Source organism: Podarcis filfolensis (assembly GCF_964270895.1).
Source record: "Podarcis filfolensis genome assembly, chromosome: 12".
In the NCBI taxonomy this organism is placed as follows: domain Eukaryota; kingdom Metazoa; phylum Chordata; class Lepidosauria; order Squamata; family Lacertidae; genus Podarcis; species Podarcis filfolensis.
Window position 1 is genome coordinate 46,060,353 of NC_139614.1, and position 18,197 is coordinate 46,078,549.

The window sequence follows — 18,197 nt, forward strand, 5'->3', positions numbered from 1 at the left end:
TGGAGCTCTGAGATGGGAATAAGGGTGTACTGAAAACTTTCAGCACCTTGACAAAATACAGTTCCCAGGATTATTTGGGAGAAGCCATAGCTATTTAGGGTGGTACGATACTGCTTTAAATATGTAGCACATATGGACCCAACTCTGGAAGTAGTTAGTTCCTCATTATTCTTACAATAAGTCTCAGAGATAGCATAGACTGATGGGTCCAGGGATACATAGCAAGCTTTACAAACATACAGGGATTTGAAGCCAGATTTCCCTTGGCCATAGGGAATTCTTATCCATAGGGAGAGCCAACCTGATGTTCTCCATATGTTGTTGGAGAACAAGTCCCATGGGTCTCAGGCAGCATGGTTGATGGTCAGGGATGACAGTTACAGCCAAAAACAGTTACAACCCTTCTCTCTTCCCCACAATAGGAAATATAAAACTGAAGTCATACTGCAATTCCGTATTTAATTCCATCTTTTATTTTTGGTGCCTGCTGAATATTTTCTTCTTTAACAAGACCTGTCTTTCAACAAGACATCTAAGTACCGAATCTTATCTTGTCAGTATCTGAATTTATTTGAAATTGTTTTATATATGCAATTGTTTTAATTGTTTTTATATGCATAGTTGTTTTGTAGATGGTTTTTATTGTATTTCAAGATTACTTTGGCATGCCTCATTGGAAGAGATTCATAAATGAGTTGCAGTTCAATGACATCTAGAGGGTTAGAAGTTCCACACACTTGTTTCATAGTATACACAAGACAAGCGAAGACCTAATTTTTGTTACATGGACATTCAATTTACCAAATGAACTGGTTGAGCGATTCTTTCACAAATACAATACCGATGTATTGCCTTTTCTTATCCTGTGTTTGGAAGGTCAGGCAAGATACAGACTCGTGAAACTTAAGTGACATTGTAAGGCATTGGTTCTTTTTGGGTCACAAACCGCTTTTGAGAATCTGATGAAAGCTATGGACCCCAGAAAAATGCATATGCACATAAAATTCTGTATACAATTTATTTAATCCCAATGGAAAAGTCATTTTTTTTGCACCTGGTATATGGACCCCTAGAGATCCATGGACCACAGGTTAAGAACCCCTGCTGTAAAGTAAAAAATCCACTTGGCTTGCTTATTATTATTTTACTCAGCTTGATTTGATGAGGTCATAGATTTGTGGACAGTAACCAAAATCAATAATTAGTGGCACTTTAAAACTAATAAAGCTACTGCAGCAAAAAGCTTTTGTTTTGCACACACAATGAATTTCATAGTATTTAAGGAGGCACAAGTTTCTGTTGCTTTTGCTGCATGAGGAAAGTGTGGCGACCATTTTGATTTTTGTCCTTAAGAAGCTACTCTTGATCAGCTTCTGTTTAAGCACAGGCAGAAGAAAATGCAGCAAATGAACCTGAGAACTGTGACGCCCTAGCAAAAATTTCAGTTTAAGCAAATGTAATCCATAAAGTGACAGCAGACATTTGCCCTCATCCGACATTTGGCTTCTATGGAATTCAGTAAGGGAAAGTCATGGGTAAAGTAATGGGGTTTTGGTACGTATAAAAAGTGTTTGACTACATAGAAAGGAACCTTCAAGGGGGAGGGACTTCCAAAGCATTTGGAGTGGGTAACATGGAGTAGCAATGTTAGTTTCTGCACTGATTTCAATAACAATAGTCAATGGACTGTCAGAGAGACATTCAATGTACTGTTTGCATTAGCTATCAAAATTTTAGTAGAATGAATTGGAGGAGTGGGGAGTGACAACAGACTGGCATGAGAATGAGGAATTTAAATTAGCACTATAAACATGATGTGGCAATACCACTTGCATATGTTGAATTTTTTATATATATAATTTTTATTAAAATTTTCTGTTATACAAATTCACCATATCAAACAGTTTTCACAGATTTCAACTTTTTGGACTTCCATCAGCTTCTCTGCCAATCATCCATATTTTTCCATTTTTACACATTTTCTAAATTTGATATTGCATTTTAATATACCCTTACTGTCCTATTTCTGTTTAACAATACTCCTCTAACTTTCACAAAGCCTCTTTAAATCCCACTAGTGCTGTTTGTTCATCACATATCATATGTTGATTTTTTTTAAAGAAGTTCAAACGCTACATTAAAATTCAAGGGTACAAAACTTTTATTTTCAAAAATACACTGTATAGATAATAATAGACTTCACTAGTGACTGTGTTTTGTCTTTTAACAGAAGGATAATAAATACTAGCCAGTTTGAATATCAAACCTAATCCAGCTCCACATTATTGTGAAGGAACTGATCAGAACATGAGGTCTGCTGTTTATGAAAGATCATTCAAGTCATTCCCCCGCCCCCATTAAGTCCGCATTTCCCATAGATAAAAATCATTGGACCTAACACTATAATTTTAATTTAGATTCTTTTGCTTTCAAAGTCCTAGTCACTAGTTCAATTCTCTCTTTTAGCAAAGTGGCTTCTTCAACATTTTTGTGAGCTTGATTATTCTTCAGCAAGAAATGGGTGAGGAAAAGCTTCAAGCCTTCATGCAGCATTCCCAATTTTGGGTTGTCAGCCAACCTGGAAAAACACAAAGAACTGCAAGTTAACCAACCCAGTGTTTTCTTTAGGGCAATGTTACATCACTAATAGGGTACAGCCAGGCAAGCAGGATAGAGGCTTACAAAATACTCTGGAGCATTGTATGGCTAGGCTGGTGACACCATAAGGAAAACCACATTAGGGCTCTGCAGAAGAACTGAAATGTTCCAGCTTCTAGTTCCAGTTAAACTACAGTAATGGGGAGAAAAGACAGAACCCCTTTTTGACAGTAAGGTGATGGTTTGACAAATTCTACCTGAGACCAGGGGATGCGGGTGGCGCTGTGGGTTAAACCACAGAGCCTAGGACTTGCTGATCAGAAGGTTGGCGGTTCGAATCCCTGCGACGGGGTGAGCTCCCATTGTTCGGTCCCTGCTCCTGCCAACCTAGCAGTTCGAAAGCACGTCAAAGTGCAAGTAGATAAATAGGTACCGCTCCGGTGGGAAGGTAAACGGCGTTTCCGTGCGCTGCTCTGGTTCGCCAGAAGTGGCTTAGTCATGTTGGCCACATGACCCGGAAGCTGTACGCCGGCTCCCTTGGCCAATAAAGCGGTTCATTCACTTTCAGCTTTGTATTCTTGTTTTTAAAAAGTGCACCTAGACATTCCGTTGTTGCACTCATATCCTAGGTATAAGGTGCCATTTAGCTCCCAGCTTTCATATCTCAGTTTCTAACACTACCTGAGACAGAACCCCTTTTCTCATTAAAATGATGGTTTGACAAATTCTACCTGGAACCCCTAGGATGACTTACTTTCCAAAGATGTGGTTTAGTTCTTCTGGATCTGTTTTCAAGAACAGTGCAGACAGTACTTGTCGCAAGAAGTGGACTTTTGGCTTGTCTAATTCACTGAATTCAATTACCTAGTTAAAAAGCAATGAAATGTCAAAAACTCTTAAGACACTCTCAAGCTATTAAGCTGTCATGAAAATGCTAATGTTATTAGTATTAAATAAATCACCTGTAGACTATTACCAAAAGAACAGTCATTAATAATTCCAGAGAGCTCAGCTCACCTGTTTGAATATACAATGGGATCTAAAGCTTAATTGTGAATTCAATGCAAAAAGACATCTGTTTATTGCACATACTGGCCAATTAACAAAGAAGTGGGAAAGATTTCATGAAACATGAGATCAACAGCAACTTGCTTAAATCTTAACAACCTCAATGGCAGCTAAGAGGGCCCTTGCCAGCTGTTGTCAAACTACAGTTCCCATCATCTCCAACCACTGGCCATGCTGGTTGGGGATGATGGCAGATGTGGTCAAACAGCATCACCCTGGGTACCCCTGCATGGATACTGTTGCAAACCTAGATTTCCCCCCATAGAATAACCATTTGATTTGCCTCGCTTGTTAGGTGACATTACATACCAAAGAACATGAACATTATGCATGAGTCTAACAGGAGATCTAAAAGTAAAGTTTTTTTTAAAAAAACAACAACAAGAAGAGTTTTGCTTACCTTGAAAACAGTGAGGGACAGAGACTTAGTCTTCAACAGATGAGCCAAGAGATTAACTAAATTTGATAAAGCAGTAGTGGAGAGGTTCCCCAAATCTCTTATTTTATCCCACATACTGAACTGGAATGTCATCTGGTTTTAAAAAAATAAAAAGAGAAAAGGCTGTTTATTAACAATCCTACTCTCACAGGTAAGCTGGCTGAGGGGCCTCAAAAGGCAATCTAAGGTGCTGCTCTGCTGGCAGAGAGGAAGGTAACACTAGCAGGTTGACATTTATCTCACTGGAGGACCCTGCCCTGCCTTCAGAAAGCTTAGAGGTAAAGCGGGGCAAGCTGGGGTGGGCAGAGGGGCACTAAATCTAAGCCCCTTTATTTTCTAGACATGTCCCAGAAACTGGCACAACCCTATCCCAGCTTAGGGGTTGGCACAGTTCATTCTCCTCCACTGTAATCAAAGCTACCCACCTTCCACAAGGAATTATGGCAGGTCATAGGATACGGTGCTAGCTTCGCCAGCTGCCCCCCCCCACCCCAAATCATCAATATAAGGTAGGATCACTTTGTGCAGTTAATTACTTGTTGCAGCATTGTAAGTTATGTGCAGTACATTCTGACAGGCCAAATAGTGATAGCCTCTGACTCCAGAGGGAAACTTTTAGACGTAAACCAGTTGGAGGATCAGAAGTGGAAGAGAATAGGGTACAGAAAAGAGAACTTCCCTTTTTATTTCCCCCCCTTTTTTTGCTTTTTCTTCTGGTCTGGCCTCCTTGGAAAGGAGGAGAGATCATGCAGACCATGCTTTGCTATAGAATGGATTTGTCCTCTCCCTGACGCTTGCATCATCAGTCATTCCTTCCCTTGGAGTTGTTTCAAGGAGAAAGAGGACAGAGGGAGGGTAATTTGTGTGAAAGGGCAGACAGCATCTCTTATGCCTCCAGCTACAGGTTCCTGCCTTATGGTGCCCTTGTCATGAGAGACTGTCCCTTACTAAATACAGAATTGAGGATTAATTTAAACACTGGAGCACACTGGTCCCAGAATGTGTATTTGCGCTCTCTCTGTGTGTCTGTCTACTTTCATGTGCTCCAAATCATTTAAATGGATATGGCAGGGAATGACTCTGAAATATTTTCCATACAATCCATCACTAAGCTGTGGTTCCTTTCTGAGACAATGCTGTTGTTTGGCTTTACAAGCAATATGGAAGGGTTATGGCTCTCCCCACACGAAACGTATTTTCTACATAAATGCAGCTATTACATTTAGCAGTCGTGTATTTAACTACCATATATTACCATTTGATAATACCACTTTCATTCCCAGAAATTTAAAAGGTGCAACCAGTAAAGAGAAAGACAAGTTCTTAGCTTACCTGGAATCGCTTTTCATATTCGCAAAACTTGGCAGACAAATATGCATAGAAGGGGTTATAAGTCTTCTCTTGCAGGCAACAGTCTATGAGGACATGGACAATCTCTCTCTCCTGCTGATCTTTCAGCCTAAGCCTAAAACATCAATTGCCATTATGTAAATTCCATTTCCTGAATGTTTAGGCTGAACTACCATAAAATGGAAGAGTTACTGCCACCCGATTCATTCTTGACTCGAACTCAATCCATTACGCATCAAGTTAAAAAAAAAAAGGATCTAAATAGTTTATACCAAACCAGTTTCTTCATTGCAGTGTATTCTGCATAATGATTTCAATAATATATGGACAACAAGATCCATACCATGGGTTTCTGGAAAAGAAAGCATTCTTAACTGTGTGCTTTGCATAATATACAGCTGTGGAACAATTACTAATTTTTTTATAAAGAGAAAAGTCTTGATAGGAAGGGTAGGTAGGACTACGATCCATCTCTGAATGCAGTGGTGTGCAAAAGAATTGGGAGAGGGAATCCCTCTGTATGACAATATGTAGATAGCTCAGTTGGTTAGTGTGTGGTGCTGCTAACAACAAGGTTGCAGGTTTGATCCTCATATAGGACAATTGCAAATTCCTGCATTGCAGGGGCTTGGACTGGATGATGCTCAGGGTCCCTAGCAAATCTACAATTCTATGTTTGGCCTCTGGGTTACAAAAATCTGGGTTATCTACTACCAGCTGTCCTTCCTGGGGCTGATGAGAGCTGTAGCCCAAAGCACCAGGCCGAGGGGAGGCCAAGCTATTCTGAATTAAGAAATTGCTAGTGGGTGACCGAAGGAAAAACTACCCTCTCAAGTTTTTCCAATTCCTAATTGAGGGTGTTGGGGATTTCAACCAACCTAATTACAAAAATATAATCAGCATTAATGAGTTCCCACTGGCTGTCTCAGCAGAAAGTCTGGCAGGACTGAACGGCCTCCTTACTCTCAGAGCTGGACCACGCAGAGGATTAAGACGCTGTTGGCAAGGAATAGTCTTAACTTGTGCTGTACCTGTTCTGTCAAATAAGTCTGATTTAGATTCCAGAGCTGTCAAATGCTTGGCAGCACTAAAGCCAATTAAAATGAAAAATGCTTAATATTATAATGCAGAGAGTGTCAAGCACAAAATTTGCATCCTTTCAAAACGAGGCTTTCATCTATAGTTACCCAGTCGGAGATGAGCTACATGGCTGGGATGGCCTGATTTTGCTAAGGTATAGATAAAATGCTTCATTTTACACCAAGCCACTTTTCAGTGAAGTCAATGGAACAATAATGTGCAATTTGTAGCAAACAATGCCACTGATCGCCCCACAAGATGTTATTAGTCAAGAGGATCAGAAGTAATGCAACTAATTTCTGTAGCTAGTGGCAAGGATCACCAATGGTGCTCTCCCTGTCACATGAGACCCTCCCTGTCACACACCACTGCCCCGCTGAAATTATACTTGAAAGAAGCATTCTTTTGTAGCCAATATAATAAATTGTGCTTGGTTGAGGTGTGTATGTGGTGCCCACAAGTTTCTTCAGTTTGCAGATGTGCCCACAGAGTAAAAAATATTGGCAATTCCTGACCCAAGAGCTGAGAATGAACATAGGGAGATATGTGGATGCCAGAACACTAAGGTTCTCATATACAGTGGTACTTCTAGATACGAACAGGATCTGTTCCGGAGCCTCGTTCGCATCTAGAAGCAAATGTAACTAGCGACGGCACGTTTGTGCACGCCGCTTTTCGCTGCTTCTGCGCACACGCGAAACGTCATGTTGAGAGTCTGCGCATGTGCCAAAACCTGGAAGTAACGCGTTCTGTTACTTCCGGGTTGCCGCGGAGCACAACTCGAACGCGCTCAACCTGAAGTGCATTCAACCCGAGGTATGACTGTATTTATTCTGCAGGATTTAGTACCATTGTTCAAATGTTTTTGACCTGAAGATGCAGCTGAAGGCCCACCGAAATCCATGAAGTGAGTACCTCACATTTCATACACAACCATGATTCATAGCTGAATTTAATTTTAGATAGTGGGGTCTATGGGACCCCCTGTTACATTTGTGCATATATGCTTGCTTACAGTAATAATGTTTTTGTAAAAAAAAATTGAGTTTAATTTAAGCCACCTGCAGCTGAGTTGGTTAGTGGGACTTAAATTTTCGAGAAACCTCACAAGCACACAACAAGGGTGCATAGAAATGTGTTCCTACTAGGCACTCTCCACCTAAGAAGCTTAATTGAGCTTCCATATTCACTCTTTCAAGTGCTTCCTTGTTTGGGCTTTCTCTGATTGGGTTTAAACAGAAAAGGATTCCTTCACTTGGTAAGTGTGCCATTTGCCTATAATTTAAGGCAAAAAGCAGCCTCTCTCTCACACACCCCTTTAAAGAGATCTTTTGCTTTTCTGAGTGGCAACTGTTTCTCATCTTTTCAGACGTAGGGTCCACTCCTACACCATAATCTTAAATAACGTTGCTGCCTACTTGTTCAAATGGAGGATTCTTGCCGCTTTCTTGAGCAGTGATAAACTCTGGGAGCAACATTACAAATGAAAGAGCACTGGAGACTTGTGTTGTGTCCTTATACTATATGTTTTAGTTAATATACAAGCAAAGCATATTTGATAGTAACAGGTAGTCCACCGGGCAGCAAACCTGCAAATGTTGCATCAGATCCCAGAGAGCACCTCCTTCCGAGGCTTTATCTCAATTTAGACAACTCTAGCTAAAAATCGCAGGTCTCATCTCTAAATTCAAATGACCTTTTCTCTCCCACCCTCCCTCATATGTATACACCCTGCGGAGTCCTGGTTTTGGACCCCACCCCCTGCAGGTAGATTGCCCATTCAAGAGAACATTCATAGCCATTATAGGAACATTAAGGCTCTTTTGTCAGATCCCATCAGGGGACACTTTAGGGAAAGCCATAACGACAGACCATTTACAGTAATCAGATAGATGGACAAACTCATACCATCCCCTCTCTCAAAAGTGGTTTGGCTACCATTAAATAGCTCCTGGCTGAAAGTTCTCTCGGGAACAGAGAACTGGAGAAGTTAGCAAGTAGCCAAAAACATACAAGTGAACCATGATTAGTTATTTACATAACAGAATATTTCCATAACAATTATATTTACTTCTCTAGACAAAAAACAAATTCCAACAAGAAAACAAATTCCAACTAGTAACAAGGCCCCTGAGCATTCCTAAACAGGCACTCATTTTGCTCCCAGTTTCTCAGAACATGAATCAGAATATCCTTAATCATAAGCAGTTCCTCCTGTGTCCTCCATTACATTAGGAAGACTTCTGCGATGAATGGCATTTCAGCAACAAAAGCAGGGTGAGGTTTACTCTTGCTATTTACCTAATTTGTCCGTGCATTCAGCCACCAAAAAGTGATACCTACATCCACACCCGAATCGAACAAGCAGCTTGGCAGCTAACATTTGTAAGGCATTTCTACCTAGGCACCCCAAATCCCTGAAGTAGGGAAGATACTAAAACAGCTGATTCCAAACACACCACTCTACTGATACAACACACCTTGCCCAGGGGCTCCGTAGCATTCAATGTCTGTAGCTTTTACGTCTGCTTGGCAAGCCATTTCTAAGCATGCTTCCATAAGGAACATGTGAATGTCAAACAGTCTCGCAGCGAATAGTTCTTTGCCAAGACACCCCTGCGTTGCTCAGCAGGAATTGTAATGTGCCCGGCTCATGAATCTCCTCCAGATTTGTTACCCCTTCCGCTTTTTACTACACATGCACTGAATCCTGTTCCATCACAATATGGCTTTATCTAGGAGCAATATTCCGCTAAGACTGACTTCGCTCCAGGGAGCTGCCATCAAATCTTCCTCTCCTCCCATGCCCCCAGTGGTAGTGAACAGGACCTCTAATAGAGGCAGATAAGCTTCTTCATCTGTTTACTTCCCCATCTTTCAGGCTTCTGAATTATTCCCACTGTGTGGTGTTGCCTCTGGGGTGTGCAAATTTAAGGGCCTGGTCCAACCCACTTAAACTTTCATGGCATAGAGAAGAGGTGATAAGAGGCTTAAGAAGAGGTTGTTCTTGCTCATGGCTGCAGGCTCCAGCTAGTTTCTCTGCAAACCACTCACTTCCAGTGTGGAGAGCATTTTCTCTTGCTCAACTCTGGCAGAGCTTTTCCCCAGCAGCTTTACTAAAAGTTTCTTCCAGCTTTTTTATTCTCATCACTGCTGACAGGCTCCTGAGCAGACAGTCCCTCATTCATCCAACCCACGACTAAGAGCTAAAAAGCTGGATTTCAGGGTCAACCGTGACCCATTGCAGCTGATGATTACTCATGACCCTCATCTCCTGCCATGCAACCTCCAGGCTTACTTTCAGGATTGCCTCACATTCCTTGGGAGCCTTGTTCTTTCCATGTTGGTTCGATTTACACTAGGTCCCAGTTTGTAATAACAGCTTATATTCCAGACCCCAGTGTTAATGCACTCTCTGCTTTGCGCATGGCAAAAGTTTCCAGGAGCGGCACAATAGGGTTTCATTTCATTTTGACAGGGTCCAAGAATCAGCTTGCCTTACCGAGAAACCTATTTGTCCTCACTATCAAGTACCTGAGTCTTCTTCAAGGCTTGAGTGACAAGTCCTTCACTTGCACAGATATGTACTTAGAAATTTATTTATTTATATTCAAACTGCTGAGCAAGTGGATCCTGCTAGAGGCATCTGGTAGCCTTTCTTGATATAGGATAAAGAATCCTTGACCCAGCAAGTGTGGGCACCTGCCTTTGGATGAGAGAAATTTGTGATTTAAAAAAAATCATTTAATTTAAAGTTTACAAAAAGAGCTTACAGGAAACAGGCAGACAGCAAGTCTGCTGCTGCTCCATCAGACATCAGAAAGCTGTCCGTGCAGCACCACAAGGCTGCTCCAGTTTAGCTAACCCAAGCTAAAACTCTCCTCTTCAAATTCAGCCTCTCACTTTCATGCTGTCCCCTTCACCCTGCAGAGCACTAGCTTGAGATCCCACCCCCTGCAGATAGATTGCCCATTCAGGAGAACATCCACAGCCATTAAAGGAACATTAAGGTGTGTTTTTTACATCCATCAGGCAACACTTTAAGCAAACCATCAGGACCGGCCATCTGATTTCAGTTAACAGGCCTAAATTCACAAAAAGGTGCAAAAAAATTATTTTCTCCCTCTATGAAGCAAGCTCTTTTTCAAAAATGGGATTGTATCTTAGGTTTCAATCCTATGCACAATTACTTGAAAGTAAGCTCCACTGAATATTTTACTTCTGAATAAACATGCTTGAGATTGCATTGCAAGAATGTTTCTAACTGTTTCGGGTTTGCACCAGGCAAAGTGTACACTTGCTCCAGCTAAGACTTTGCCGGTTCGTATTCATGAGAAAGGTATTTCACATCCGAACAGTGGCTTAAGTTTCTGAAATCATCCTACCCTGGCGGCTACTTACTTTAAAAGTTTTTCAAAGGCATCCAAAAAGTCTTCACTAGTCATCAAGATACAAAATATATTCCTCCTAATATCCGTGTTCATTCTTTGCTTACGAGCAAGCTCCAGAATCTTCGAACTCACCTGAGTAGGGGAAAGGGTTGAAAACTTAACATTTCAGAAACTCTTAATATCGCGGATGAATTTCGTAATTTCAAACAGTCTGGTAACATCTTCAACAGGAATATGAGCAAAGTCAAATGTTTGGCTTTCAAGCTACATAACTTTCTCAGGAAGTGAGGAAACCCAGGTATTTTCAAAATGTAATCCTCAGGGCCAAACTACATAGTATGGTATTCATACTTTTTGAAAAGTGTGATTAAAATGGGTACAGTGGTACCTTGGTTTAAGAACAGCTTAGTTTATGAACAAATTGGGTTAAGAACACTGCAAAACTGTAGGTGTTTTGGTTTGTGAACTTTGCCTTGGAAGCAGAACATGTGCCGTTTCCCGTTGAGTGTGTTCAGTTTGTAAACTGAGTTCTCCGCTGCTATGGGAAAGCACGCCTTGATTTAAGAATGCTTTGGTTTAAGAACGGACTTCTGGAACGGATTAAGTTTGTAAACCAAGGTACCACTGAATTATTATTATTTTGAAGAAAAAACAGCAACAAGGATTTGATCTGGAACCAGCACCAGTTTTCTGCCGTGAAGCCCCCTTGAGCTTGATTTTAACTATGGAAATGCGGCATAGAAATAAAATGATGTATGTCTGTACCTTTGAACAGATTTTGAAAGGAATAAATTTCTAAGCACAACCACCACAAATACCTTCATTTATGCTCATTAAGAATCCCTAGAGCAAGACTACTCTTTGGGAGACTGTCTTAAGACACACTTCCAGAATGACGTTAATAGTGAGGATCACATTTACCTTTCCTACAGTTAGTATTGGTTGCATTTGGTTGCTGGTGCTGTCAATCATTGGCGCTCCGCTCCATGACGATCCAACAATCCACCACCGACCAACTTGTTCAGCAGTTAGGAGAGATTCCAATGACACGCGAAGTTGAGCTTCTTTTCCAGAACTGCTATTATGAGTCTTATAGAATGGAAGAATGCTATGTCAGAAGATTTTTTAAAATAAAGAGTTTTATACCTAGTTGTCAGCCTAATTAGATGTCCTCCAGTTACATCTGGCAGCAGATATGATGGAAACCCAGGCTGTGGTTTACTTGAACTGAAAGTGCTCCTCTTTTTGAACCACTGGTAAACTCAGCAGCCAATGCTCATACTGAAAACCAAACCTTGTTGCACTAAGACAGTCAGCTGTTCTGCATAAGGAGCTCCTAAGGCCCAGGATGTTAGTAGCAGCTTTTGCCAATACTCAAGTCTGTTCACAGTGTATGAAAGAAATATAGCAATATGGTTTTTCATGGAGTTTACCAGTGTCCTCTGCAGCTTCCTTAGTTTCTCAACCGGCTCTGGATCGTACCCAGGGATTTTTCTCATGTCATTGTTTTTTAGTGCCAGCATGGTCTCCAACATGAAACAAACCTTTAGAGAAAGACAGTAAGTCTGCATTATTGTTCCAGTACTTAAAACGGCAAAGATCTGTAGCATAAAAAAATGGACTAGAACTGAAGTTTTATACCCACCCCTAAGGCCAATTTTTAAATGTGTCAAACAAAATCAAATGTTTGACTGATTTACGAAGAACTGAAGCAGCTCTAGTTTGTATGTTTTCCAGAGAATGCCCAACACATCATACCATAGTGCAAGTGGTGTTGGGAAAATATAGGGATACTAAAATTCCTACAAAACTGTTTTAGGATGGTATTCAGTGCTTTCTGTCTGCGGATGGAACAGGGAGAGGGAGGTGATTATTTCTATTATTTATTAAATTTGTATACTGCCCTTCATCTGCAGATCACGGCACAGTTCACAACATAAAAAAACAAAATACACAACAAATGTAAGAACAAAAACCAAATCGACAACCCCCCTTCCCACAACACATTTAAAAGAGTATCGCATGTTAATCAGCTAAAGGCCTGGTTGAAGAGGATTTTTAGGGATTCCTTCCCCCCCAGTGCCCCCCAAATCTACTCTAGAGGATGAAGAAAAAATTGTCAAAAAATGCCTTGCCCCTTGTTACGCTGACAGATACTTTCCATCCCAGAAAGCATGGGATACCACATTTTGATGAAAAAGTTACCCCAAAAAGGTACTTTAAAAAAAGGCATTCATACCCTTGACTGGTCCTGGAATTGCTTTCCTACTGCGTTTGCTTTTTTCTGGGCCTCCGTGATAAGTTCTTTGAGGGCCAAAGCATCATCTTTCCTCAAGGAAAAGCCTACATTTTTCAGCAGCAGCAGAATTAGTTCAATATCCTTTTCAGAAAAAGTGCTAACAAGCTTCTTTAAGATGTCGAAGATCAGCAGTGAATGCACTACATAAAAGTTATACAAATGAGCAATTAAGATAAGGAGGTTCTCGCATTCTTTCCCTTCAGCTTCACTTTTGTAGACTTCATCAAATTTCCGCACCACAGTTTCCAAAAAGTGAGCACCAACCTGGAACATTTAACACACAAACATGATCCATGAGCTGCTGACCATTTAAACACTTTAAAACAGAAAGCCAACAATGTATAACTAATGTTGTGGTCCTAAAATTTGCTGACCAGCAATTTAAAAGTCATATATAATAATATATAATATTAGCTGCTGTGCTAGCATAAGATTACTAATCACTGCATTAGGCTGCATTACACAGACAAGTCCTTTCACTCAAGACTATTTCACAAGTGATATCTGAATGAATTTTCGTTTGGCAGGACACCCTTGCAAATGCTAATGAGCTATACCAAGGTGATTAAGAAAGAACAAGTGTAGCTGTTCAATATAATTCACAGAGAAGCACAGAAGTCCACTTAAGCACCACTTTTGAAAACAGCCTTAGATTGCAGTGGATAGTGATGGTCCTGTACATAGGGCAGGCCAGTTATTAAAATGAATGTGTGACTGCAGAAAATTTGCACACTGATAATGTGGTGTAAACCACTGAGCCTTGGGCTTGCCTATCGGAAGGTCGGCGGTTCAAATCCCCGCGATGGAGTGAGCTCCCGTTGTTTGGTCCCAGCTCCTGCCAACCTAGCAGTTCGAAAGCAAGTCAAAGTGCAAGCAGATAAATAGGTACTGCCTCGGCAGGAAGGTAAACGGTGTTTCCGTGCGCTGCTCTGGTTTCGACAGAAGCAGTTTAGTCATGCTGGCCACATGACCCAGAAAAAACTGTCTGCGAACAAACATCAGCTCCCTCGGCCAGTAAAGCGAGATGAGCGCAGCAACCCCAGAGTTGTTCGCGACTGGACTTAACTGTCAGGGGTCCTTTACCTTTATCTTTAATGCAAAGGACCAAGTCACACACCCCTCTGCCCTGTCAGGGCATTTGACCTCAGGTCTCACCATCCCTAGTCCAATATTTTAGCCACGCCACCGTGCTGACTTTCAGATTGCCAACAGCAGCTTATTGTTTTATTATAGTAAGTGCCTTTGAGGTCATTTCAAGTTTGCCTTCTTGAGGGAAAAGATGTGATTCAACAAAGAAATACTAATGAACCCCTCTTTCTACAAATTGTATTCAATTAATTATGGGTATTGGTTGATTACAGAAAAACTGAAAAGCTCCTTTGTTTAAACAAATGCCCCCTTTTCAATAAGTACCTATACTACTATTGTGCAGCAAAAACAACAAAGAGCCTTGGGGTTTTGTACATATTTTATGGGCTAATAGCAGTAAATAAATAAATAAATTGTAAATTGAGCCTTGGGGCACCTTAAAGACCAACAAATTTGTTTCCTTGACATAAGCTTTCCTTGACTTTAGTCCATCAGATGCATGAAACATATTCCTGAAGTTGCAGGTGTGTGTGTGTGTACATGTGTGAGTTTTTTTGTGGGGAGGTGGGCAGAATTGTAAAAAGGAAGGCCAGAGAGAGAAGTACAATTATGCGATTAACTGTGGTCTTTCATAACAAACGCCCCTTTTCAGAAATGGCTGGAAATCAGAACATGCACTTCAGGCTCCTAGAAGCCAGTGTCAAACCTCCTGTTAGTTTTAACAGAACTATGGCAAACAAATCATTACTGCAGAACACACAGAGTGAAATTTGCAGAAGTTGCTTTTCTCTGTGGTCAACATGCAAAGATCCTTGGCTTTTTCATCACAAAGGTGTGAAGTACTACTTAATGAATATTTTCTGAAATAAGGACTTTATTTATATTCTACCATTCTGCTTAACAGCACCTGGTATGACATTGTTTTTTTTTTTTAAAAACCAAGTATCATAAAATCTAAAATGACCAAAGTGTCATGAAATTATTAGTAGAATCCAAAGGAAAGGCATAGTAGAAAAGTTCCTTTATTACTGTGCTACTCAACATTGGGGAAGATTCAGAAAAATTACCTCAATTCCCACTGTCCGATGAAGGATGCTAACTAAAAGCACATGTTCCATCACCAGCCTGGAAGGCATTGCTGATTCTGTAACGCAAGCACTGATAAGGATATCTGTCAACGTTTCATTCATATCTTTTCTACTGTTCACCATGTAGAGCTCCTCCAGCTGTCCACTTATAGAGGCTAAATTTGGTTCACTCAACCTAGCAGAAAATAAATCATATGGAAATAAAGGTAAACATCAGCTTTAATGTTCTGTTTCATTTTAACATCGAGTCATATGAAATGTATTTCAAAATGGGTGTTCAAAGTATATATTTATAAAAACACTTTTGTCCATTTGAAAAAAACTGATAGGTCATTCAGCTCAATTTATTTGTTTTATTTCCTGCCTTTCTTTCCCTAACTGAACACAAAGTGATGCCAATAATACTTGGAGCAACAAATAAAAATTGCAGTAGGGCAAGTTAGAAGTCCTTAAATGTGATGTCTTGGCTGATTCCTGTAAGGAAAATTTCAATACTCCCTATACAAACTGTCCTGTAAATCATCATCTGAGATACTTTTTCCTGTCTGGAGGTCTAGAGGGTGGCAACAGGCCTTTTCTGAGGTGCCTCCCCATTTGTGGAATACTCTCCCCAAGAAGGCTTGCCTTCATTAAATACCTTTAGGCTCCAAGCAAAAACATTCCTCTTCTCACTGGTCTTTGGCTAATAAAACAATCTCTGGCCTTTTAAACTGTGTTTGGGGGGTATTTGTTACTATGTTATACATTTCTGCATTTTTACATTGTAAACCGGCTTGTGATCCTTGGATGAAGGGTGCTAGAGACATTTAATAAAATCAAAAAATTAAAATACTACCTGTTAATTAGGCCCTTCAGTGTTTTCCTCAGCCTTTCCAATTCTTCCCTTTTTGGGGCATCTATTGACTCTTCAGACCTTCGCATATGTGGGGGAATATACTTTGTAGCATCTTGGCAAGGATTCTTTAAGAAGGAAAAAAAAATAGACAACGTATTAATTAAATAATTTAATTTTTGAGAAAATTGTTGAAAATTGAGATCTTGTGTGATTTATGAATGAAAAGGAACCTGTTCTGTATATTTTACTATAATGTAAGCCATCAATGTGAATGTCTGGCACACTGATATTGAGAAAGGCGGGAAACAAATGCTCTGTGACAATGCGATAGCCAACGTGGTAAAAATCTTCACATTTTAACATTGGCATCTGTCCCTAAAAATGGAAACGGTGACTGTGACAAATGCAGGTGTGCTAACTTATAGACGTTTGAAAGGTACGCTCATTGGGAAGCTCAGATTAGCTGCTGCTCTCCAAGGAGAAAACTTGTTGATGTGCACTTGTCAAAGGAAACACAGAGAGCTGCCTGATACCAAGTCTAAACATTGGTCCATTTAGCTCATGCTGACTTGCAGCAGGCCTCCAGGAGTTTCTCTCAGCCTGATCTGGGGATGCGCAGAAGTTAACCAAGTACCTTCTAATTGTAACGCAGATGTACTACCACTGAGCTATGACCCATGTCTATCTCACTAAGTAAGGGTACACACAGGCCCCCTAAACATCCTCCAATATTTTTTTTTAAAACAGACCTCATCCTGCTCTCCAGGAGAGGTGGGTTCCTCGGCTCCAGACTCTGGGCTCCTTAGGCCAGGGGATCTGCTTTCCTCCTCTTCATTCTCACTTTCTCCTTCGCCACTGGATTCTCCTGAGCTTCTTGGGTCTTCTTCCAGAGCGAAATCCTCCTCGGCTTCTTCTTCCAGGCCCACCTCCTCATCTCCCCTCAGCCCCTCTCCCTCAGACCCCTCTCCTCCCTCTTCCTCCGGCCCCTTTCCTTCTTCCTCTACTTCCCCCTCGCTGCTCTCGTACAGGCCGGAGAAGGGGGTCCCTGTCTCCAGGGCTCCCAGCACGTAACCCAGCCCGTCCCTGGCGAAGCTGGGAGGCAGGGCCGCCGCCTCCTCCGCCAGCCCTTCCAGCGGCTGCTGCTGCTGCTTCTTCTTCCGACGCTTGCCGAGCCCCAGCTGCCTCTCCAGCCGCCGGATCTCCCGCTCCTCCTCCTCGTTGGCCGCCAGCAAGGCTCGCTTGCGCGCCAGGGCCGAGGCCGAAGGAGAGGCCTTCCCGGGTTTCTTTCGAGGGGCCTCAGCGGCGGCGGGGGCGGGGAGGAGGCGCTTCTCTGGCTCCGGGGTCGGCAGCGAAACCTGCTTCTTCTTCTTCTCCGGCGGCTGCTCGCTCTTCCCGGCTGGCGCTGCCGAAGGAGGAGGCCGGGGATTTTTCGCTGCCTCACCGCCGTTCAGGAGACGACGCCGCCGGCTCCGTTTCAACTTGCGCTTCTCTCGACGCAGCTCCCGGCGGTTCTTGCGACTGCTCGACGCCGGCGGCTCCTGCTGAGGAGTCGAGGGGAGGCCGAGGGGTCCCCCGGCAGCCGCCACGAACTCCCGCACTGCCAGCCCCAGTTTCTGCAGATTCCCGGCCTTCTGCTTCTGCCGCCCTCGCCTCTTGCCGCGCGCCTGGCCATTGGGGGCCGCCCGCTTCATGGCCTCTGCCGGTGTACACAAGCTAGGCCTCTCTCTCTCTCCCCCCTCAGGTGTTGTGCCTCATGGGCGCCACCATCTTGGCGCGGTGGCTGGTTCGGGCCTCAGAAACGGCAGCGCCACCTGCTGGACCTTCGTTGCAACCTTCTGAACCCTTTGCCCGTTTGACTCGTCTTCCGCAAGGAACGCTGGGAAATGTAGTTCCCTCTGGGAACGGATCCTCTTCGCAAGAGCCATACAGGAATTCTCTATTTGTGGCTATTTCCCACCCA

At 42.2% G+C, this 18,197-nt stretch overlaps 1 protein-coding gene across 1 annotated transcript; it reads right to left on the reverse strand.

The window, feature by feature from the left end:
* Positions 1-2,145: 2,145 nt before the first annotated feature.
* On the reverse strand, positions 2,146-18,080 carry NOM1 (nucleolar protein with MIF4G domain 1). Its single transcript, XM_083579492.1, has 11 exons — positions 16,987-18,080; positions 16,238-16,362; positions 15,382-15,577; positions 13,166-13,489; positions 12,360-12,470; positions 11,848-12,015; positions 10,937-11,058; positions 5,438-5,570; positions 4,067-4,198; positions 3,353-3,462; positions 2,146-2,578 (listed from the first exon to the last, which is right to left on the reverse strand). Exons 1-11 carry the CDS (start codon positions 17,926-17,928, stop codon positions 2,401-2,403), a joined length of 2,541 nt encoding a protein of 846 aa, XP_083435618.1. The 5' UTR covers positions 17,929-18,080; the 3' UTR covers positions 2,146-2,400.
* Between the last annotated feature and the right edge of the window lie 117 nt (positions 18,081-18,197).

Coding starts and splice junctions, on each gene's coding strand:
- NOM1 (XM_083579492.1), bottom strand. CDS start 17,928: ATGAAGCGGGCGGCCCCCAATGGCCAGGCGCGCGGCAAGAGGCGAGGG. Junction 4,199..5,437: donor AATATGAAAAGCGATTCCAG/GTAAGCTAAGAA, acceptor TTTTAAAACCAG/ATGACATTCCAGTTCAGTAT. Junction 3,463..4,066: donor TGTCCCTCACTGTTTTCAAG/GTAAGCAAAACT, acceptor CTTTTTAACTAG/GTAATTGAATTCAGTGAATT.